The sequence below is a fragment of the Poromitra crassiceps genome (genome assembly GCF_964638095.1).
Source record: "Poromitra crassiceps genome assembly, chromosome: 3".
Taxonomy (NCBI): domain Eukaryota; kingdom Metazoa; phylum Chordata; class Actinopteri; order Beryciformes; family Melamphaidae; genus Poromitra; species Poromitra crassiceps.
In genome coordinates this window covers 38,941,097-38,965,283 of record NC_139625.1, presented here as the reverse complement: position 1 = coordinate 38,965,283, position 24,187 = coordinate 38,941,097, and the positions used below count along the sequence as shown (strand labels likewise).

General features: G+C 45.9%; 1 protein-coding gene across 1 annotated transcript; it reads right to left on the bottom strand.

The window, feature by feature from the left end:
- Positions 1-2,015: 2,015 nt before the first annotated feature.
- adprs (ADP-ribosylserine hydrolase) lies at positions 2,016-23,792 on the bottom strand. The gene is made up of 6 exons (XM_083633567.1): positions 23,484-23,792; positions 22,681-22,777; positions 14,327-14,534; positions 12,873-13,060; positions 7,610-7,710; positions 2,016-3,568 (listed from the first exon to the last, which is right to left on the bottom strand). Exons 1-6 carry the CDS (start codon positions 23,677-23,679, stop codon positions 3,177-3,179), a joined length of 1,182 nt encoding a protein of 393 aa, XP_083489693.1. The 5' UTR covers positions 23,680-23,792; the 3' UTR covers positions 2,016-3,176.
- Positions 23,793-24,187: the final 395 nt, after the last annotated feature.

Genomic DNA, 24,187 nt, shown 5'->3' with positions numbered 1-24,187 from the left:
ATGAGAAATGAGGGAAGATTTTTTTTTTAAATAATCAGTTTTTTTTAAACGTTTTGGTCCAAGTGAAATGTTCTATAGAGAAGTGAAACGTCACTTCCTGCTTTCTCCCTGTACCAGCACTGGAAAAAATAGGAATGGCAGTGAACAGAGAATGGCTGGGTTTCCCAAAAGCTTCTTAGCGCTAAGAAGCTAATTTAACCCTTCTTAAGGCCCCCTTAAGAAACAAACGTGTTTCCCAATTGCTTCTTTACGAAGGCATGCGTTTCCCAAAAGCTTCTTAGCGCTAAGAAGCTTATTTGACCCTTCTTAAGGCTCCCTCCCGTAAGAAGCCAACGAAGCCAACGCGTTTCCTGATTGCTTCTTAGCCTAAAATGATCTTCCGTTAAGAAGGCTGCGTTTCCCAAAAGCTTCTTAGCGCTAAGATGATCTTTCGTTAAGAAGGTTTTGTAAGAAGGGTCTGGGGCATTCTTAATTAACACCTTCTTAATTACGAAACACTGGCAGATCCAGCCGCGTCAGGCAAAAGGAGATACTTGTGTCCACTGTTCCTCTTGTGTTTTTCCCTTTTCCTTTCTTTCATGCACCCTTTAGTGGAACACTTGAAAATCTCCCCTGTATGTATGGTTACTTGTGTTTTAAATGTTTTACATACATAAAACTATATTCCTCTAATCAGAATGGATTCCTTTTATAATAAGAATCTTGTGGATTTATATAGCACCTTTCACAGAACCCAAGGTCGCTTAAATTCTGTAGTGTTTCTCGCAATTTTGTTGTATGCTGTGTATATAAAGCAATTTGAACTGCAGTCCATGTCTGAAATAAATAATGTTTAATAGAAGAAGTTCTTGTTTAACATGACCACGATTAGGTTATTCTACAACAGGGTTTCTCAACCACTGGGTCGTGGCCCACTGGTGGGCTCAGAGTGCCATCAAGTGGGCCGCAGAGGACCTCTCACATCGAGATGGTGGACAGCTCCAGTTAAGATGCTTCTTAAGAGCCTTCTTTTAATTTTTTCTTCTCTTCTGTTAAGAAGGCGTTTGGGAAACACTTCTTTGGAGCCTTCTTAACTCCTTAAGAAGCTTCTTAACGCCTTAAGAAGCTTCTTAACTCTTAAGAAGCTTCTTTGTTGGGAAACTCAGCCAATAACGTTACTTTTTTTTATCCCGTTTGAATTGTGCCACGGGGTGCCAACGTTAATTTTGTCCATTTAAAACATAACTTTGCATGTCAAGAAAGTTGCAGTTTGTCGCCAAACTGTTGCACTATAAGTTATAAATCAGAAAGACTACATACACTGTCGCCTAAGTGTCAGTTTCTCTACCGGCAAAGCTGAAGACCGGCGACATGCCACAAGCTTCCACGAGCTATGTAGTTTTTATACTAAACTAACCCCTACGTTTCAGTTTCAGTTCACCGCCATTCATATTTTTTCAGCGCTTGGTACAGGGAGAAAAGCAGGAAGTGATGTTGACTTTGCCTCTCTATAGTCTCTCCTGTTTCTAAATATAGCTGAATCGTTTGGTTTGAGCAAGTAAAACTATTTTTATACGCATTTTACAAAATGTCTATGGGAAAATCTGGTGGATGAAATATCTTGGTGCGTATGTAAAGGTAAAGGTAAAGTCCCACTGATTGTCACACATTGTGTGAAATTTGTTCTCCGGATTTGACCCATCCCCTGGGGGAGCGGTGAGCGGCGGCGTGCGCCGCGCTCGGGAATCTATCATGGTGATCTAACCCCCCAATTCCAACCCTTTGATGCTGAGTGCCAAGTAGGGAGGCAAATGGGTCCCATTTTTATAGTCTTTGGTATGACTCGGCCGGGGATCGAACTCACGACCTCCCAGTCTCAGGGCGGACACTCAGACCACAAGGCCACTGAGCTGGCTTTGGCCCTCTATATATTTTGTTACCATCATAATGCAGGTGTTGAATTTTAATGAAACACTCTTATACAAATTATGTGAATTAAAAAAAGTTTATTAAATAATTGTTTTTCCACCAAAAAAGATAAAACATGGTAAGTCATGGTCAATTCATAGTGCAATGTTCACATGACAAAAGATTGTTCCAACACAAAACAGGGAAGAGCATGGATGGGAGAGAGAAGCATGTGTGTCTGTGCATGTGTGTATGCTTTTGCACACACATTTTTGTTCATGTTTGTATGTAATGAATTTGATCACTCAGTCCGACAAGTGTGAGTCAGTTTAAAATGTTTGTGTCCATTTTAAACTTTGTTGTTTTTTTGTCTTTTTTTTTAACTAAATTCTTCCTAGCTTTTTGTTCACTGTTGTTACATGGCAAACAGCTTGCTAGCCTTCTTCTTTGAAACCAGTAGTTTTGTATGGGTACGCTTGAAGTTCTCAGTGCCTATTGAATCCAATGAGGAATAGTAACAATGCAGATGAGCTGTTTTTCCAAGTAAATTAATGATGCGATGTAGAACTTCACAAGTAACCCGTAAACAAAAACGGGTTGAAACTGAACATGGTCAAGGTATATAAATGTAAGTGTATGTTCAGTGTGTGTAGGTGTGTGTATTATTTGTTAAAGCAGCTACGAGCAACTTTTTCGATTGTTATTAAACAGTATAATTACAATATTGATGCATCACATCTTACCTATAATAGCAGCTGAGACCAAAGCCGTGTGAATTGGAGATTGCTCCCTTGGATGATTATTAAGTCTGTGTCTGTCTAAACTCGCGTCAACAGGGGGCTCTCTCTCTCTCTCTCTCTCTCTCCTTACCGCCGGCCCGGCTACCCGGAAGTGAAACGCGGAAGTGAAACCCGGAAGTGAAACGCAGCTGCCTGCCTCGCCGTTTGCGCTGCCTAGCAACATAACATAAACAATGTGAACGCCACGCATACTCTCGCGAACATCTCTCGTTATATTCTAACAGGTTTTTTGGAAGTTATTTTGTGGTTATGGCCGAAGTGGCTGCTGCAAACCGTTTCATTTCACTTCCTGATCTTCCCTGGCCACAGACAGCCTACACTGGCCGATTCACTCGGGGCTCAAGCGAGACTACTCTGCGTTGGTCTCGTCGACTATTAGAGGTAAGATGTGATGCATTGATATTAAATTTATACTGTTTAATAACAATCGAAAAAGTTGCTCGTAGCTGCTTTAAGTGTGTATGTGTCCCTCTAAGTCCTGTTCAAAAATCACTCCGCTCCCGTCTTCTTCTCTGTGGTGTTCGAAGCGTTTGATTGGTTTTCAGACCCGTCATCGCAGCTCTGCTTCCCCGTCCCGCTGTCGCCCCCTGCCACTGACTGGTGGTAGAGCGCGTGAAGGCGCTTGGCGTTCACGTCGGCGTCTTCCGCCGCCTCGCAGCACTTTATCCAGGTCTGAGGAATGGTCTCGATGCCGTAGTGGGCCCCCGCGATGGCCCCGGCCATGCAGGCTATGGTGTCTGTGTCCCCGCCCAGGGCCAGGCTGTACGCCATTGTCCTCTGCAGGCCACCGTAGTTCTCCGGAAGGCTGTCCCGTGGCTGCAGGCAGTGGAGGACACAGAAGATGGCGGTGGGGACAGAGTGCAAGGCCGCAATGCCGTTACCTGGAAGAAATGAAGAGAGGAAATGTTGAGTGATGAGAGACACAGAAAAAGGGGGGGGGGGGTGGTGGATGGGAAGCCAACAGGTTCATTGAAGATTCACTAGTTTAACTTTATATAAAAAATACATCCATTTTATTCAGTCTAAAACCACAAAGTGGGGCTACAATAGTGTCCCATCCTCGTTTATTGAGATGCTGTGTAGATTGTCTGATTTGCCCAAATAATTCTGGTGTCTGCCACAAGAAGTGACAAATCAAAACTTGAGAGTGAAATACAGAACACCCCCCCTACAATCTCCAATCTGTCATCCATCTTTCCTTCTTTATTTAAAGTATTCTTTCCCAACCTTCCATTACCTGTTTGTTTCCTCCTGTATTCTTATTCATATTCATAGACGATGCGAGTGAACACTGCATTCTAGGTTCACATGTGCACAGTTTACTGACATTATATATTACATGATTTCTGGGAAATGAAGTCCTTCAAACTATCAAAAAATAAACACTGTTCTCTCCCACAGCCACTTGAGGGTGCCAAAGTGCAAAGTTACCCTAGTGCACCTGTGGGTCACTGCAGCAGGACTGAACATAGAGAGGCAAAGTGACCGCCTACTTCCCGCTTCAGCACTGTACCAGAGATTTTCATCTGCTTTTATTTTCCCATAGACATTTCGTAAAATGCTTATAAAAATAGTTGTACTTGTTCAAACCAAATGGTTCAGATGTATTTAGAAAGAGGAGAGACCACATAACATTTCACTCAGACCAAAACGTTAAAAGAATTGCGGATTTAAAGAAAATATTTTTTCGGGTGTAGTTTTTTAAGTTTTGGTCTGAGTGAAATGTTCTATGGTCTCTCCCGATTCTAATTATAGCTGAACCATTTGGTTTGACGAAGTAATTTTTTTCTTATAAGCATTTTACCAAATGTCTATGGGAAAATAAATGGCGGATACAAATCTCTGGTACAGTGCTGAAGCAGGAAGTAGGCGGTCACTTTGCCTCTATACAACATGAATACTAGGGATGGGATCACACACCCCATCTCTCTTTCCTTCTCTCTCTCTCCTTCTCTCCGAACAGGGAGAGAGGTCTCCTCCGAGAGAGAGAGAGAGGGGAAAATGTCCCTGCTGCAGACGGGACACGCCCACACAGTCCGCGGGAGAAAATACACACATAGGGGCCATTCTATTCACTCTAATTCTATGTGTGTGCAGCGTGTGACATCATACGCTAGCAATGTGCTCAGCACGCCTGCCTGGCTGTTTCCAAACAAGCTGATGTAGGCTAGGCAGCAGCAGCTAACAGCATGGAGCAAGCCAAAGGATCACCTATTTGGAGGTCTTTCACGCTAGCTACACCAACCAGTTTGACACAGGGCTGCCCTGTTGATAAGCTGACATCACACACACGGACCCTCTCTCTCCCTCTCTCATCTCCCTGACGCAGCCCTGCTTGATTAAGAGCAGCTAGTTAACGATCTTTAACGAGCAGCAGCTGTTGCATGCTCTATGTGGTGAAACGCTGTCCAGAGACAATAATATGGACTGTCTATAACCCTGAAGTTTGCGTGAGGACATAGCCTACATGTAAACTGTGATATTTCTGTTGTGAATAATTCTACCTCATTCTGTTTGTTTGTTTAGCATAGCCTACTTGCCGACGTCTTGCTCAATTGACTGACGGTTTAAGTACCCTACTTTTCAGATGAAGTTACCTTACGTTATCAGTGCTGGTCAGGCTAATGTAGGCTAATGTTGATTATTGTGTGCTAATAATAGTAGCCTAATTCTGTATGGCTTTATTGGTGTATGGACACAGTTGAAATGTTTATTACTCTCCCTTATTAAGACAATCTGTTAATATGTGCTAAACAAGAGAGGTAAAGTTAGTTACTTATCTCAATACACAGTGTACTTAGCTATTGTATAACAGAAATAACCGTCATATTTGGATTTAGGCTACATTAAACTCAAGACCATTTATTTGCTTATGTTTATTTCAGACCCTGTAATATCTGTATGTTCACTCAGTTCATGGAAATAATCAAACCTCAAACAACAAAGGATTCTGTCAGGATTCAGGAATCATTTCCATATTGTACCACCAACCCATGCCAGTTGACTAAGTGCATAGTATCTTAATTACTAAAATATAAGGTGACTAAGAATGGCAACCATATTACAGTTTCGGCAACCAAAAGCTGATGCCTAGCGACTGTGGAGTCGCAGGGCTGCATTGGGGAGATGAGAGAGAGAGAGTCTGTGTGTGATGTCATCTTATTAATATTGATTTAGGGTTTTAGGAATATTAGAAACATGTTTATTTTGGGGTGCACATTTTGCTGGTTGCTGTCCCTATTGTTTATATGTTAAAATGTGGTTGCCACTGAGGCAACCACAGGCCAATTCTTTTTTATGGTTGCCAAGGGCAACTGGACAGCCGTTAATGTCAAGCACTGGTATCGGATCGGTACTCGGTATCGGCCGATACAGGACCCCCACATATCGGAATCGGTATTGGAGGCGAAAAACGCGGATCGGAGCATCCCTAATGAATACATGTGTCATACTGACTGATGATGCCATACACTCTGCGAACCGGATTTGATCCATCAGATGTCATGGACTGAACCGATATCATCCGTGATGTCACTCAATTGTGATGTCACTCGAGCGGCTGTGATGTCATCGGTGATGTCACTCAAGCAACTGTGATTCATCGGTGATGTCATAAGTGATGTCACTTGAGCAGTTGTCTTTAGTGATGTCGTAAGTTAAGTACAAGGATTCTATCAATACTGCATGATTCGGATCGATCACCTGCAGCAGGTTCCAATTGAAATAATCCAGCACATAATACGTGGAGGGAAGCTACACCTTCCTCACACAGGGGGAACAGGGAATGAAAGGATAGGAAAGAAGACTTGAAAGTAGAGCTGCAACGATTAATCGATTTGTCGATCGACAGAAAATTAATCTACAACTATTTTGATAATCGATTAATCGTTTTGATTACAATCTTAAAGTCCCTGGAAACCAAAATCCACAAAAACCTTCTAACTATTAAATTTAGGGTCTTATGTGAGTAATTGTGTGTCTCACAAAGTGGTTTACATTACTTTCAACCCTAACCCCAAAAATCGACACTTTTCTACAACGTCTGGATTTCCATTTCCTCATTGAAGAGAGCGGTGCGCGCGGTGCTAAAATGCATGATCTTATCACGTCATAAGATTTAATCGAATCACACACACGCACGCGCGCACACACACACACAGTAGCGCTGTGCACTCGCAGCGGCAGAGCAGAGATCTCTTCCTCTCTGTCAGTACGCTATGCGCGGAGCAACGCGCGAACACACACACACACCCCATCTCTCTTTCCTTCTCTCTCTCTCCTTCTCTCCGAACGGGGAGAGAGGTCTCCTCCGAGAGAGAGAGAGAGGGGAAAATGTCCCTGCTGCAGACGGGACACGCCCACACAGTCCGCGGGAGAAAATACACTCTAAAAACTAATTGATTCTCATGACTTTTGCCATGACTGTCAAACCTAAATTTATATACTTTGCGACGTTCATCATCGTTCAGATTTGGCTGGTGGCTTATTAACATAGGTTCCTGTGATGTGATGAACTCAAACTGCTAAATAACTAAAAAATATTTCTGGTTTCCAGGGACTTTAAGAGAAAATGTCTAAATTCTCTGATTCCAGCTTCTTAAATGTCAATATTTTCTGGTTTCTTTACTTCTGTATGACAGTAAATTGATATTATCTTACAAAACAAGACATTTGAGGGCGTCATCTTTAGCTTTGGGAAAAACTGATCGTCATTTGCTACCATTTTATAGACCAAACAACGAATCGATTAATCGAGAATATAATTGACAGATTAATCGATTATGAAAATAATCGTTAGTTGCAGCCCTACTTGAAAGACAGAAAGAAAGGATGGGTGGCATGTGTAAAGATAGAGGACTTGACATATAACCAGAAAGACTTGACATACAAACAGAAAGATGTATAAATAGGCAGATACTGACCCAGTTCAGATATGACCTCCTCTATGCTGACCTTGCTCCTGTCCATCAGGTCTTTGACTCTGTGGAGGCGCTCGCAGAAAGGCTTCTCTGCCTCCTTCAGGCTGGAAAGACACACCATGACACTCATCTTAAAATGACATTCCTTAAGACAGTTTGAATTGCGTTCCTGAAATTATGAATAATCAGCACATCCTTTCTTATCATACCAGTGACCATATTCTGACTGGTCATCCCGTTTTGAAGCCTAGAGTTTGGCATTTTCCCTGTCACCATCTTGGTTATTTGGAGCCAGAAGCAGTTAGCATGAGGCCAGGGGTTTCCCACGGAGCCACAGCAATGCCTGTTATTGGTCTGTGATTGGCGAGGTGCGCGATCACTGGACTGTCGACCTGTCAATCACGTTCCAAAACAGTCTGCTTTATCATCTATTTGACTTGAAATGGGACCATACTAAATGAACATCATGCTGTATTGAAGAAGACTTGAAACTAGCGATTAAGAGACCATAAATAAACTCATTAGGAAAGTTTTTACTGAGGTCATAAATCAAATGAGAAGTAGCTCATTTTCCCATTGCAGCCAGTGGAGTCGCCTTCTGCTGGCCATTAGGAAGAATGCAGGTTTAAGTTACTTCTGCATTAGTCTCTCTGGCCAGCCTCCTTCCCTTCCGTCCGAGGAGTCTGGCACCGCAGGTCTCTCCATAACTGGGATAAACCCTCCCCTGCTCTACTCTGCTCTCCCATTTGAGCGACTGTTTCGGTGGCAGCCGGATGTCCGCTCCTGGCTTATTACAAGCTCTGTCATTGGCTCCGACCATGTCAATCAGAGCGGCTTCCGCTCCCTCCTTCCTGTGTGTCGCTGTAAATAGTGCCCTGCCGCCACAGTGAAAACAACAACGCTAACTAGCTAGCAAGCTAACAGCAGAAACCTACACGCTAGCTCATTGCTACACGCTGAAAACGGCAAGTTGGATTGTTTGAAACTATTTTCCAAGGGCACTGCCGCTAAGCGCCGCCCATCGCAATCCCACTATGGAGACCTGCGGCGCCAGACTCCTCGGACGGAAGGTAAAGGAGGCTGGCCAGCGAGACTACTTCTGCATTGGCTTTATTTTTCAGAAGCAGAGGTTGAATGGAATTAGGGGTGCCGCGCTATTGACTTTTTCCATACCGCACAAATGAGCGGAGCCAATCAAACCTTCGCGGTAACCGCCCAAAAAAAGTTGGGTAATTGTCCTTAAATAAAGGTTTTGGATGCATTTATTCATCTAGTATATTCTTTATAGTCTATCTTTATTCCAGTGTTGTTGTAATTAAAATAATCATAATAAGTATGACTTTGCAACACAGCCTACGTATATTGGTCGGCATTCCAGCCACGCATTCGGCAAGCACACATTCAACAGACAGCATAGGATTACTGAACATACTTGGTTACTTGTAACCAATGTGTCCAACACATGCCAGTTTGAGAGAGACAGACTGTCTGTCACAGGGTGAGTAGAGCTGCACTGCCAAATGACAGACATGGTATGTGCACATTCAGAGCTAGATTAATTTGCATTGATTAACTGCGGATCGGCGGGGTCTCGCAGTGCTCCTCCTCATGTCATGTGCAGGCAGACAGACACACACAGACACACGAGCTGCTTTCACACACGGTCATCCGCTGAAACACACTGGATGGGGGCGGCTGAGTGATGCCCTCTTTAAAGTGGGAATTCGTTCACCAGCAACACATTTTCGTTCTAAACTTTTATAATTCATCTCTGCTGATTTTTTTTGACTAAATCTGACATGTTTAGTTCAATAATTTGCTTGAGAATTGTGAGTATAGATTTTTTTTTCTGCCAGCGTTTCCCCCTTCTGATCAATGCATGCAGTTCCTAAGCAGTAGGCCTGAGAAATGTTTTTGTTTACTGTGCTGGAGGATTCAACTTGTGTTTTCGTTTTGTGACTGTTTTTTCTGCTTGCACATGTAACAATAAACGCTTTCTAATGAAAAAATAAAGCATTTGTTGTATGGTAATTGTTTACTGGGTCACAGACAGTCAAATAGCGCATTTTAATCTTCTCGGTTAACGATGGTAAAATGGTTAAAAAAAAACATTTTCGACATCCCTATCCCAAACGGGATACGTAATGTTGGGTTTCGCTACAAGAGCCAAGTTTTAAGTGCGGCAAGAAGATCAAAGCACTTTCTCCCATCAGAAAAATGCCAATTGGTGAGTGGAAATTTCCATCACATGACGTGAAAAAATAGGCCACACAATTATGATTACGGTATTTAAAAACTAATATTTCATATATTTCAGATCACAAATTTTATAAGCAAAAGAAAAAAAGGGTGGGGGGAGGCGGGGATAGGAAGCGATTATACGATAATCCGCTTGACCCTGTGGTGGGCGTGACTTTTTGTAACCGCGGTAATGTGATACTCGTGGCAGCCCTAGATGGAATATGTGATTTTCACAGGTAGGATCTTCTCACATTAGTTGTCTAAGGTCGCTTTCACATATAAGCTGGTGGACTCTGTGCGATTTGGGGGGGTGAAGTTGCAATATTGTTGCGATTTTCATTTGGTCTGGTTCGCTTTCCCACATACAATTTGCCAAGCGCACCAAACTTTCTGAACAATGTCACGTGGTCGAAACAGTCACTCGTCTATTGGACAGAATAGAGAAGGGAAATCTCTCCTCTCCAGCAGGCTTCTTGCCTGGCTGAGTGCTGACTGAACAACACAAGTGAATCCACAAAACACAAACCATGGAGCAACACCACCTGCGATATTGGGATTTCTGGTTTTACTTTGGTGTTACTATCAAATAATTATTTAACAAGAATGTGCCCAATATGAGCAGCAGATGAGGCAGCAAGCTGTTGAACATTTCATTCTGCAGATGAGAGTAGCCTACGTACCGAAGGAGATAGGCAAGCTGGTGCCAGCTGTTGAGAAATGTGATGTTGTTATGATGACGTACGTCACGACGTGGCGCACAGGTACTGTACTTGTTTTGCTCCCTTCTACCGTCTTCTACTCATGATGCACTGCATGAGGGCATGAGATGCACTGTCTGGCGCTCTTGTGTTTAGTCCGTTTTGCTTTCACACAACGATGGGTTAGGGTTCACTTGGAAACAAACCGAGACCCACGTTTTCAAGCGGACCAGAGTTCGTTTGTTTGTTCCGCCACAGAGTTAATTTGCGCTTTCACACAACCCCAAACGAAGCGCACTATCCGAGGAAACAAACTCTGGCGCGGTTAAAGGGGACTAAACAGCTTATATGTGAAAGTGACCTAAGTAATGGAACTTTTCCCTGACTGTGGAAACCCAAAGCTGGGATCAGATGTTTTTACCTACTTAGACAATAGACAGGCATGAAAAGATCACAGGCCCTATCTTCCCAAAAACGCTAATTTAGTGTTTGCGCATGTTTAACGCCGTGCGCAATGCAAATTGGGGGTGGCCGGACACAAGTGCATGCCTGTGATAATTGTACTGGGCATTGGCTGCCACATGCCAAAACAGGCGTTTCAGCAGCGTGCAATTACTTTGCACTATTAGAGCTTTGAAAAGGACCTCTTATGCGCAAATACCTCCCTGTGCTGGGAGCGCACCCGTAATCTCCGTGCAGCGCAGTGCAAAGTAGAATTCCTTTTGGAGATGTCATTACGCACAGCCTAGACATCAAATTATGCTGCTAAAATTGGGTATTAGCAGATAATTCAGTGAAGCAATCAACTATAACTCACTGAGAATCTTTTATCACATCGCAAAGAGGGAAATGAATTGAGAAAACGTGTTGGACAATGGACATAGGCCAGTGGTTCCCAACCTACGGTACGCGTACCGTAGGTGGTACTTGCGCCCCCTGCTGGTGGTACTTGGAAGGCTTTGTGAAAAAAAAAAAAAAAAAAAAAATTTTTTTTTTAAAGTTTTTGTGCAAAATCCATGGTGGTCATTAGTAGTAGTTTTCAAACATGTGAAAGTGAAATAATAATAATAATTATTAATATTATTGGCAGTGTTTCTCAAGGTAGGTGGTACTTGCGCCCCCCCCTGCTGGTGGTACTTGATCCCTGGAATCCCAATGTTTAAATTACGGTATGAAATAAACCCAACTTTAAAATCAATTGTAAAACATGTTTATCTATCAAAATAATACTACGAATGAAAATAAACTTGTGATCATTGAAATTGAGGTTTATTTTGTTGTCTTGAGATTTAGAAACAAATATTTGTTTCTGACGGACACTATACCTGTTGCGCATGCACAATTACCCGCCCGCCCCGCATGGTTACACAAGTGGTGAACAAAGACGAGGAGGGATGCTAAAGTGGATCAAGACGGGAGGGAATCGTAAAAGAGCTGTAGTAGAGGAGAGCAGCAACGATGAAGCACAAGGAGGTGAAGACAGCAGTCAACCCAGCACAAGTGCAGCTGCTGCAGGTTGCACATAGGCTGCAGGTTGGAATAAATTTGCCTCCTGCGTGAAACTGTGCATAGCTGAATAGACTGTATTTTAACGTCGGTCATATGGTGGTACTTGGAGAGCCAACTACTTTCTCAGGTGGTACTTGGTGTAAAAAGGTTGGGAACCACTGACATAGGCTATTTACCTTCATAGCCCGGAGGGTCGTTGGCACCACAGACGATCTGTCAATAAGCTCTCTCTGTCCTCGCAAGAGTGAGTACACTCTATTACGCATGGAGAGAATGACAGCATATTGCATGCCTCGCGCAAACAGCCATTGCGAGACAGGAATCTGATTGGTTTTAATTGACGTAATGCCCAGCATTGCCTAGCCACGCCTGTGAATAATTCTGGTAGTTAAGACCGCCCAAATCCCGTTTGCGCAGGCATTTGGGGGCGCAGATGATTTTGGCACGGCTCTAATTTGCGTCTGCGACAGGTGCCGTGAACGTTTCCGCATGCCCGCCGAGAATTGCATCCCCAACATATTTCTGGGCCTTTTTAACTTAGAAATCAGGGAGGTCACGTCTACCAGACAATTATATCACTTTTAAACAGTTACATTTCTGTATAAATCATTACAATATGCTCCCGTGAGGTGGGGATGCTGCCGGCGCTGGGGTGCAAAACTCTGCATAACACCTGGCGGACGGCGCAAGGCGGACTGCTATCTTCCCTGCCTTAAGGCACGCGCAAACAGGTGCGCAAGCGCTATTAGGGGATAGCGCCTGTCGGAAGGGCCTGGGATGGTTTACCAGGCTACAGACTTGATGTATGCAGCACTCACACTCTGGCGTCGTTGCGTGTGGCCTCGTCGCCCTCCACCTCCTCCATCTCTGTGATCAGCCTGCTGATGAACTGCTGGGGCAAGTCTAGTGCCCCCTGCAGGGAGAGGTGGACCGCTAACGCCTGCAGCACCGCTCCATTATAACCCAGAGAACAGGAGTGGGTCAGCATGGCTCCCAGACGGGCAAACTAGGAGGACACAGAGAGAAATCACTCACTGTTCCAGCAGCTCACGGACAAACCATTTCCATCCAATTCCTGACCTCTACACACTTTGGCTGCGTCCTGTATAGTATCATGAGTAGGACTGGGTTAAAAATATCGATTCTCCGATTTTGAATCGATTTTTATTTTAATCCTTTGATATCGATTCATGTCCAGAGATCGATTTTTTTTATTATTATTATTATTTTTTAAATAAACATAGGATATAATATTATAGGCTGTGTGTGGTAGTTGAAACATAGTTTCAAGTTGACGTTTATTTATGTTTGTAGTTTAAACAAAAACATAAATACTGTAGGCTACATAAATGGAAATGTTTGATCATTAATATCTACTTTTAGAAATGATATAGGCGGAAATCAAATCACTGTGCATAATTGTGAAAGTGTCTTTATTGACAGATGAAAAGGCTGTTATTTACCCTTTGTCACCACCTGGTGAGTAAATATATGTGTAACTAAAACCATTAAAATTGACAACCGGTCCGCAACTTTTTTTCCCCATGTATCTACTGGTCCTTGGCGTAAAAAAGGTTGGGTGTGTTACATAACTGGACAGTCATGTCATTCCGGTTACAGCTCAAAAAACATGTTTTAGTATCACTAACCAAATCGATATTGAAATTAATCTAATCGGAATCGAATTGGGATTAATCAATTCGGAACCTTGTGAATCGGAATCTAATCGATTCGTGAAATTTGAACCAATACCCAGCCCTAATCATGAGGCATAAGTTCAACAAATTACACTGAATGTGAAAGGTTTACATGTTAGTGAAGAGTCATTATGGCTAAGAATTATTTTGTTTTTTAGAATTGTGGAAACATGAAGAGAAATGCAAGGGGAAAAAAGGCAAAAATAGATCTGTCATCCCAAGTGTGCCAGATTTGTGATTTAACTGCAAAGCCTCTATATAGGAGTTATAATTATTTTCACTATTATTTTAACCATTTTTCCAGCACCTGTGTGTAAGCTTTTTCAAACTAATCACCATTCTGATAATGCAGTAAGTGGGGAGGGGGGGGGGGGGCTTTTGATGATGATCAATTAACCTAACAACAAACTGAATGGTTAACAGAGGATTAATTTAAAGCTGCAAGAATAGACAAGTTGACTTGACCATAAAGCGATGGCATTGGAGACAACAATTTTATATACACTATGTGCTTGTCTTGAATGCACATGTCCTCAAGGAAGTGGTGTTATGCCACCAAATCGCCCATCGCTCACCCTCTTAACATCGGTGGGGTTGGGGAAAGCCAGTGCGAAGGGGGCCGCTCTCATGGCGCCCCCGTTCCCAAAGGAACCCCGGCCGTTAAACTGGTCCCTGGCTGGCTGGTACACATCACTTAGCTGGGGGGACAACAGCTTCTTCAACACCTTGATCACTCCAGAACCATAACCACGACCTGGAGACATGCTGTACTCCTTCGCAAACCTAGGGGGGAGCAAGAGACCAGTGTTTCATTTGATGTATGTCATCATGTCAGTGCTGCCCTTGATTTTAGGCCTTTTAGGCACTATTCAAGCCTTATTCCACTAAAACTCTCCAGGTTGTGCAGGTGTGTGTGTGTGTGTGTGTATAACGTTAGGGTTGTACTACAACCCGGGTTTTACGAGTGAGAAGGAGAGCTCTCACTCGCACCTTATCCACTGCGTACGCAGCCCACTGGAAGACTGTTATTTTTACTCCAAAAATGACCTTTAATTTAAAACCGACCACCCACCAGTAGGTGGCGTGGTGCCCCCCTGGGGCTGATGCGGCCACCCACCTCACCCACGTGACTACGTCACAGCCCCAGGATAGCCACTCATTCTTCCAGCCCGCTGAGAATTGACGCAACCAACGACGCAGCAAGGCTGGGTAGTGAGAGCTCTCCTTCTCACTCGTAGAACCCGGGTTGTAGTACAACCCTAACGTTTTACTTCATTTCGAACTCGAGCTCTCACTCTAGTGCCACATTCAACCGCCCTTGCTCCCGGGAGCACCCCTCAGAGCGACCCGAGAGGCATCGGTGAACCATGGCCGCATGGCAAACGTTCATGCCCGACCGTATGACATTTTAGAGCGGCAACGATACTACTTTCTTGCCACTGACAGTACCGCATGCGCGAAATGCGAACCGGACATGTCGAGGCTGTAGTACCTAACAAACGTGTGATGAAAGGACCATGAGGCCGCAGCGCACATCCACATCCGTCCTCCACTGAAACACCACGCAACAACGCGGAGGATGTCGCAACCCCTCGCGTAGAATGCGCCTTGATACCCTCCGGGGGTATCTTACCCATGGCAGAGTATGCCAAATTAATCGCCTCCACTATCCAGTGTGATAAGCGATCCTTGGAAAGGGGCCCACCCTGGGCCTTCTGCCCAAAGCAGACCAACAACTGGTTTGTAGTGCGTAACGAACGCGTCCTGGTCACATAGGCCGAGAGCGCCCTTAAGGGGCACAGCATGTGCAAGCGCCTCTCCTCACCCGAACTGAACGGCCGGGGACAGAATGCTGACAAGTCTATGACCATGGACCTAAAGCTGGCATTAATATTCTTAGGTTGGTAAGCCGGGTTAGGTCGCAACGTAACCCTGCGCCCATCATTCCCAAAAACCATACAGGCCTGCTGCACCGAGAGGGCAATCAGGTCACCAACTATCTTTCCTGACGACAAGGCCAGCAGCAGCGCGGTCTTCAAAGACAGATATTTCAAATCGGCGGAGTCCAAAGGCTCAAACGGATGACCCGTTAGCCCGTCCAGCACCGTAACCAGGTCTCATTTGGGAAAGACGCACCACGATGGCGGGCGCAGCCTACGCACTCCTTTCATGAAGCGCGAGACCAAAGGGCATGCCCCCACGGGGCTCCCTTCAATTCCCATGTGGCAAGCAGAAATCGCGGCTATGTACACCTTAACGCAACTGCGGGGCAGCGCCCAGGGCGGACCTTGCGCCAAGGAGACCAGGTCTGCAAACCATGTCTGCCTGGGCCAAAACGGGGCCACTAGAACGAGCCGGAGGCGCTGTTCCCTCACCCTGTCCAACACCTGACGGATCAGGGGGATCGGGGGAAACGCATAGAGCCCCTTCCGTGGCCACGTGTGCGCTAGCGTGTCGTGACCTAACGGGGGGCTGTCCTCCTGGATCGAGAACCACAGTGGGCAGTGTGTCGTGCGCCGCGATGCGAAGAGATCGACGCGGGCGCGACCAAACCTGGCCCAAATCTGTTCCACCACCTGAGGGTTTAGGCACCACTCCGTATGACGGGGATTGCCTCGAGACAGCAGGTCGGCCCCGTAATTCAGCCATCCTGGCAGATAAACCGCTGACACTGAAAGGAGACGGGGATATGCCCACAGGTGAATGCCCGCCGCTAACTGGTTCAGCGCCCCCGACCGCACACCGCCCTGTTTGTTCAGGTGGGCGATCGCCGCCATATTGTCCGAGCGAATCAGAACATGGTGTCCATGTATGAGCCGCTGGAAGTGAAGCAGAGCCAGGCGAATCGCCTCCAGCTCTAGCACGTTTATGTGGCGAAGCTCCTGAGCCTCCCACCGGCCGTTCGCCGAAAAATGCCCGCAAACCGCACCCCATCCCCAGAGGGCGGCGTCGGTGCGAATCACCAACCTGAGCGGGACAGGGCCCAACCGAGTGCCTCTCGAGAGGTAATGGGGGTCCGCCCATATGGCCAGCGCCTGCCGGGCCTGACCTGTCAGAGGAACCCTACGATGACGGTCCCTGGCCGGGTCCAGGCGAAGCCTGAGGAACCAGATTTGGAACGGGCGCATGTGTAGTCTCCCCAGTGGGAACACATGCAGTGCTGAGGCCATCAGGCCCAACATGACTGTGCACTGATGCACTGACACCGAGGGGCACAGACCTAACGTCCTTGCTGTCCGCACCGTGCGAGCCTATCGCTCTGGCGAAAGGCGGGCCCGCATGGCCCGGGAGTCTAGCTCGAGCCCCAGGAAGGTCGCCGCCTGCGCTGGGACGAGGCAACTCTTCTGCCAGTTCACCAAAAACCCTAAGGTTTGCAGGTGATCGGTCACCACCTTGGTATGTTCCGTGGCACGGACCCTCGAGTCGACCACTATTTTTTTTGATTGATTGATTGATTGAAACGATTTATTTCAAACAGTTAAAACAATACATAAAGTGAAAAAACAGTAAACATAACAGTCTAATAGACTTCATCAAAAGAAAAATACGTAAACGCAAACATAAACTAGAACGACCGCAACGCGGACTTACTGTATGCCTCCGCCATTAGTTCATTCTGGAGTCCAAATCGCCATTTGAGGCAAATTGGAAGAGATTCCGTCAAGGCGCTCCTGTGATGTTGCGTTACAGAGCTTGGAAATTGGGTGTGTGAGAGGTCACAGTGACCTTGAACTTTGACCACCAAAATGTAATCAGTTCATCCTTGAGTCCAAGTCGATGTTTGATTAAATTCCGTCAAGGCATTCCTGAGATATCGCGTTAACAAGCTTGAAAATGGCGTTGGAGAGCTCACCTTGACCTTTGACCTTTGACCACCAAAATCTAATCAGTTCATCCTTGACTCCAAGTCGATGTTTGAGACAAGTTTGATTAAATTCCGTCAAGGCATTCCTGAGATATCGCGTTAACAAGCTTGAAAATGGCGTTCGAGAGGTCACAGTGACCTTGACCTTTGACCTTTGACCACCAAAATCTAATCAGATCATCCTTGAGTCTAAGTCGATGTTTGAGGCAAATTTGATGAAATTCCGTCCAGGCGTTCCTCAGATATCGCGTTAACAAGCTTGAAAATGGCGTTCGAGAGGTCACAGTGACCTTGACCTTTGACCTTTGACCACCAAAATCTAATCAGATCATCCTTGAGTCTAAGTCGATGTTTGAGGCAAATTTGATGAAATTCCGTCCAGGCGTTCCTCAGATATCGCGTTAACAAGCTTGAAAATGGTGTTCGAGAGGTCACAGTGACCTTGACCTTTGACCACCAAAATCTAATCAGATCATCCTTGAGTCTAAGTCGATGTTTGAGGCAAATTTGATGAAATTCCGTCCAGGCGTTCCTCAGATATCGCGTGAACAAGCTTGAAAATGGCATTCGAGAGGTCACAGTGACCTTGACCTTTGACCTTTGACCACCAAAATCTAATCAGATCATCCTTGAGTCTAAGTCGATGTTTGAGGCAAATTTGATGAAATTCCGTCCAGGCGTTCCTCAGATATCGCGTTAACAAACATCGTACGGACGGACGGACAGCCGTACGGACGGACGTACGTACGTACGGACGGACAACCCGGATCCATAATGCCTCCGGCCTGGCTATCGCCGGCGGAGGCATAAAAAGGTGAACTGTTTGAAAAGGGGCAGGAAGAAGCCTAGGCTTATCGAGTCCAGCCCCCCAATCATTCATAAACAAAATCATACATCCCTATATTATATGCCTATCCCACCTCTTACGCTCCTCCATACACATACATACATATATATGCATGTATATACACAAACTTACCCATACACATACATCATAAATCCACCTACAAATCCCTATCAATACCCATTCCCAATAATACAATCCAACATTACCCCAAAAACCCAATCTTTTTATATCAACCTGTGTTGAACCAATGCATCCAAGAATCCATCCAATGTATAGAACAATTCTTTACATACTGTATATTACAATATAATTTACATCATGTACACCATATATTATACATTGTATGCATAATAACCTCATTACACATACAATAATTTTTATACATATATGTATATCATACATATATGTATATTAATGTACAGAATACACATCAGACCAGGTACATACACCCACCAATAACACAGTAATACTCTACCAGGAAGAAAAAAGGACATTGCCAAAAAACAGTAAGAATCCTAGTAACTCAAGATTCAATGTATTTCTTGATTAAATATTTTTTTAATTTAGATTTGAAAATAGGGATACTAGAGCTTTCTTTGATCCTGTCATCCAGTCTGTTCCAAAGAGTCACCCCATAGACTGTAATACACATGCTCTTAAGAGTAGTGCGAGCACACGGCTGTTTCAAATTATATTTACCTCTTAAATCATAACCTCCTTCTCTGTCTGCAAACATTTTTTGAATATTACCAGGAAGTAGATTGTTCCTCGCTTTGAACATAATTAGTGCAATTTTCGAATCAATTAGATCAGCGATCCCCAAAGTCCGGACTCCGGTCCGCATCCGGACCCAGAGGCCGTCCTATCCGGACCGAGCCCTATAACCTACAAATCATTGAGAATTGTTACATTTCACCGAGCCGGCACATGCTTTTCTACCCTTTACGGTAGGCTACTGGTTTAATCTGCCAGGAAGCTCACAGACCAATGCATGCGCTGTAAATCATCACACGTGATGCTACTGAGCCAATCAAATATACGATTTGATTCTGCCTGTTCCAGTCGACAGTCGGTTCCAGTGCTGCAGGCGAGAGATTGTCAGACACGGAGATATGCGAGAGTCATTTAACATGGTGTGCTCAAAAGAAACGAGTAGACCGCAAAAACAAAGATTTCGTTTTAATCCGGAGCAGGCAGACTCTTGATGTTCATTCATTGTTCTCACGGGCAGTTCAAAACCAGGCAGTATGTCAGTGCGATGCGATCCTAACCTGTCTGTGAAAGCGCCACAGGAGCAAACACACTCAAATCCAGACTGAGGGCACACTCACACATTCACTGCCCAACGGCATGTGACGTTTGCATTGCGAACGATCGATAGATCAGTTCGGCAACAGGCAGGCAGACAGACAGACAGGCAGACAGACAGGCAGGCAGGCAGATAGATAGATAGAGACGCACTGAGACAGATAGATAGATAGATAGATAGATAGATAGATAGATAGATAGATAGATAGAGACAGGCACTGAGACAGATAGATAGATAGATAGGGAGCTCACTTCTCTCAAGAGAAAAGGTGGAGTAAAAGGAAGAAAAGAAGATTTTCTTTCTCAAATTAAAACACTTTTAAGATGCACATTTTCCCAAAGCACTCTGTTGTATGTTATTTTTAAATGCAGCCATTATTTTACTTGAAATGAGAAAATAACATGTATTTATTATTATTGTAGGCTAGTTATTTATAATTAATCTAGTTAAATATGCAAACTAAATAAACATTGTTGATGTTTATTTTGATTTAACAGTCAGTCGTTGACTACATACAGACATTGTACCATTAGGCTACTGCAATCATTGAAGTAGCCTAAGTTCAATGGCACTGAATCATAACGCAAGCTACTGTACGTTACAATGTTCCGGACCTTTGCTTGAGGACATTTTCTCTAACTGGACCTCTATGAATTTTAATTGAGTGCCCCTGAATTAGATCCTTCAGTTTCAATGCATTTGACTTTATAAATAGTGCGTTAGTGTGTTCCAAATACTATGAGAGCGTCGTCGAGATATAGGAAGACGCGGATCCCCCTCGCACGCAGGGGAGCCAAGGCTGTCTCCACGCACACCGTGAAGGTTCGCGGGCTCAAAGACATGCCGAATGGCAAGACACAGAACTCGTAAGCCTTCCCCAGGAAGGAGAACCTCAGGTATTTCCTGTGTCTCTTGACTACGTGGACATGGAAGAACGCATCTTTCAGATCCACGGAGGTAAAGAAATCCCCCTGTCTCAACGCATTGAACAGGCGCGGAAAAGAGAGCATTCGGAACGGGAACTTCCTCAGCGTCTTGTTGAGACGCCGAAGGTCCAAAATTGGACGCATGGAGCCGTCCTTCTTGGGCACGACAAAGTACCTGTGGTAGAAACCCGAGCGCACCTCTGCCTTGGGAACCGAGCGAATCGCCCCTTTGGCGAGGAGCGAAAAAACCTCCTTGTGGAGTATGTCCATGGACTCCCCCTCCACGGCCGAATCGGGGATCCCGTCGAACCTGGGTGGGGGCCTGGCAAACTGTAGGGCGTATCCCTTCTGGAGGGTGCGCCGTAACCATGGGGATGGGGAACATAGACGCTCCCAGGCATTGAGCCTGTTGGACAAAGATGGTCTCTTGTGGCCAAAAGGAGCGGAACCCGCCCCTCTGGTCATGAGTATATTGTTGGGCACCGGGACCTGATCCGGTACCCTGATGGGGGAAGAAAATGGGGGGGGCAGGACATGAGAGGCTATGCCCCCCCGCCGCATGGTCAGCTCCATAGAAACTGTGCATGCTGGGGGAGAATTTCTTACGCAAGCTCCGCCTACTGACGCGCCCCGTGGGTGCGTCGTATCAAAGTAACCCCCCCGCCGTGCGACTTTCGCAGGCTGGGGGGACTGCGGAGGCAACGTTCTCTTTCGAGTCCGGCCGCACGCGGACTTGTCTGGCCGTGCGGTCCCCAGGAGAGCTCCCGACCAACAATGGGCCCACGGCGCCATTGATGGTGGGCTTGTCCTGGGAGCCTCTAACCGAGGCCAGGTGATGAGACCCTGGGAGAGCTCCCGACCGAACTCGGGGCTTGGGCACCGAGGACGGTGGGCTTGTCCCTAAAGCTACAAGCCGAAGGCTGGCTCTGAGCCCAAGCCTTGGCGAGCTGCCGTCCCCGCCAGGCGCATCGCGCAGGCGAGTGGCAGACTGGGTAGGTCCCTGCTGAGCTCCGGACCGAAGTTGAGCGCTGAGCTCCAACGACGGTGGGCTCATAGCCCCCCCCTTCCCCATGGGAGATGACTAAGAACGGGTCAGGTCACCCGCTGCCCGCGCACCCCCTCGTCCCCGTTGGGGGCGGGGGCCGCATATCCTGGCCTGCCGTGGGACCCAGGACGGGCCCACTGCGGCCGGATGGGGTGCCGCCATTGAAGGCGCCCGAGCCTGTGGGGCTCGCACCCGCGGGTGTGGAGCTCTACACGGAGGTAGCCTGCGCTTAATGTGCTAGCACACAAGATACTAACTGCACGGGTGCAAGCTAGCTATCTACAACAACACTGGGTGCGTTGCCCCGTCCGGGGACGCAGCCTGCTAATTAGCCTATTGTTCTGTGCTAAACAGTAATAATGCTATTCGCACGTATGCAAGCTAGCTTTCACACTTTGAGAGCGGACCTTGGTTAGCTCTCAAGCCTATCACTATCGCTACCCCAGCCGGGGAAGACGCAGCACGCTACACGGCGGTAGCTTTTTATACAGGTGTTAACTGTAATCAAGATACTCTTAGCTTTTAGATGACTTGTTCCGACGCCGCTGGTGAAGAGAACGGGATCGGGTCCCCGAAGCCTGAAGAATCTCGTCCACACAAACCGCTCGAGGTGGGCAATATAAGACGGAACAAGCCTTTTTTCTTTAGCTTCTAAGAGCGCCAAGTTGAGCTAACACGGAGCTTCTGAATAACATGTCCTCAGTCGCGGCTGGAAGAACGGTGAGTGGCTATCCCGGGGCTGAGCGGGCGTGACGTAGTCACGTGGGTGAGGTGGGTGGCTGCATCAGCCCCAGGGGGGCACCACGCCACCTACTGGTGGGTGGTCGGTTTTAAATTAAAGGTCATTTTTGGCGCAAAAATAACAGTCTTCCAGTGGGCTGCGTACGCAGCGGATAAGGCACTAGAGTGAGAGCTCGAGTTCGAAACGAAGTAAAACCTGCGAGCCATGTCCTGCTCATCAAAGCCGGTCCGGGTGAGGAGAGACTGAACCACACAGCGCGCCATTGCCGTGTCATCACTGTACTCCAGGATACCTGTCACACACAAACACACACAATCAGCACTATATTAGTCTCTGTAGTCTGGTCCTCTAGTTCAGTGGTTCTCAACATGGGGTCCGGGGCCCACCAGGGGTCCTTGAGGGGGATCTATCAAATGATGAATTGTTAAACTTCACCATTACTTTAGGGCTGCAACCAATGATTATTTTCATTATTAATCTTATCTTCTGATTCTTTTCTCAACTAATTGATTAGTTGATTGATTAGTGGTTTTGACTATCTGTTTGACTTCCTGACAAAGGCTTGATGACGAAACACGTTGAAGTTTGTTTTTTAAAGTCTAATATGACATTGCCATGCAAATAAATACTTTTTTCTTTCTTGCAAATAGACATTTTAACCTTTTAAAATGAGAGTGCCTTGCCCAAATCCCACGGGTCCATTAATCAACTATAAAAACAGTTGGCGATACATTTTCTGACAATGACTAATCGATTAATTGCTTCAGCTCGACATAATAACATTTTCAAGAAGTTAACACGGTTGGAGATAGAGAATGTAGCAGAATGACTGTTCTGACCATAGTTTCAAGTCAGTATGTATAATACAGTCAGTCATTGAGTTCTGGACTAGGGCTATTCATATTTGACAATAAAACATATTTTCAGATTTGGGTCCATGAGACAAAACTGCCTTCTCCAGTCCAGTCCAATGTGACATGTGCCGCAGTCCTCCTCACCGTCTCCCTTGGTGTCGTCGTCGTCCAGGCTGCTCAGATGCCGCAGCACGTTCTCCATGGGCACCTCCTCCGCTCCCTCGAACTCCCCGCCGACACAGTCGCCCAGCACGGCCCCGACCAGCGCGCCCCTGAAGCGGGACAAAGATGCCGGGCCCCCCGCTGCAGCTCCCACCGCTCTCACCGCCGTCACTGCCATTCATTCGCTGAGTTACACCATAAACAAAGCCGCTGCGCTGACCAGACTCTCGTACAGGGAGGATATTGTGCAAATGACAGCAACAACAACAATGTTCTCTCTCCTAGCTTCCTGGAAACGTTTTGATGGTTGTTTGACCCCAGTGTTACCAGATCTCGCGAGAGAAGCATGCAATCGCGAGATCTGGCAACGCTGTTTGACCCAAGCCAAAGAACGCATAAGAACGTACATTGGCTCGCCAAGCAGCTAGGCTAGGCTAGCCAGAAAAACGAGAGTTCGGTGAGCAGGCAGACAGCATGCACATTAGACACTACAGCAATAATAACAACAAAAAACAATGCACGTCGTTTACCTTCACCCCTGAACCCATTACTCTGCATTCATAACAAGATTCCGACGCTTCCATTCAAGCGGATTAACGATTTTGTTCCTGCATTAGCAGTTAGGTAGCTAGGCTTATAGTTCTTTATATTTTAGCACGGTTAGCTAGTCAACGTTAGCCAGTTAG

Coding starts and splice junctions, on each gene's coding strand:
- adprs (XM_083633567.1), bottom strand. CDS start 23,679: ATGGCAGTGACGGCGGTGAGAGCGGTGGGAGCTGCAGCGGGGGGCCCG. Junction 14,535..22,680: donor GAGCAGGACATGGCTCGCAG/GTTTTACTTCGT, acceptor GCTCCCCCCTAG/GTTTGCGAAGGAGTACAGCA. Junction 7,711..12,872: donor ACACGCAACGACGCCAGAGT/GTGAGTGCTGCA, acceptor GTGTCTTTCCAG/CCTGAAGGAGGCAGAGAAGC.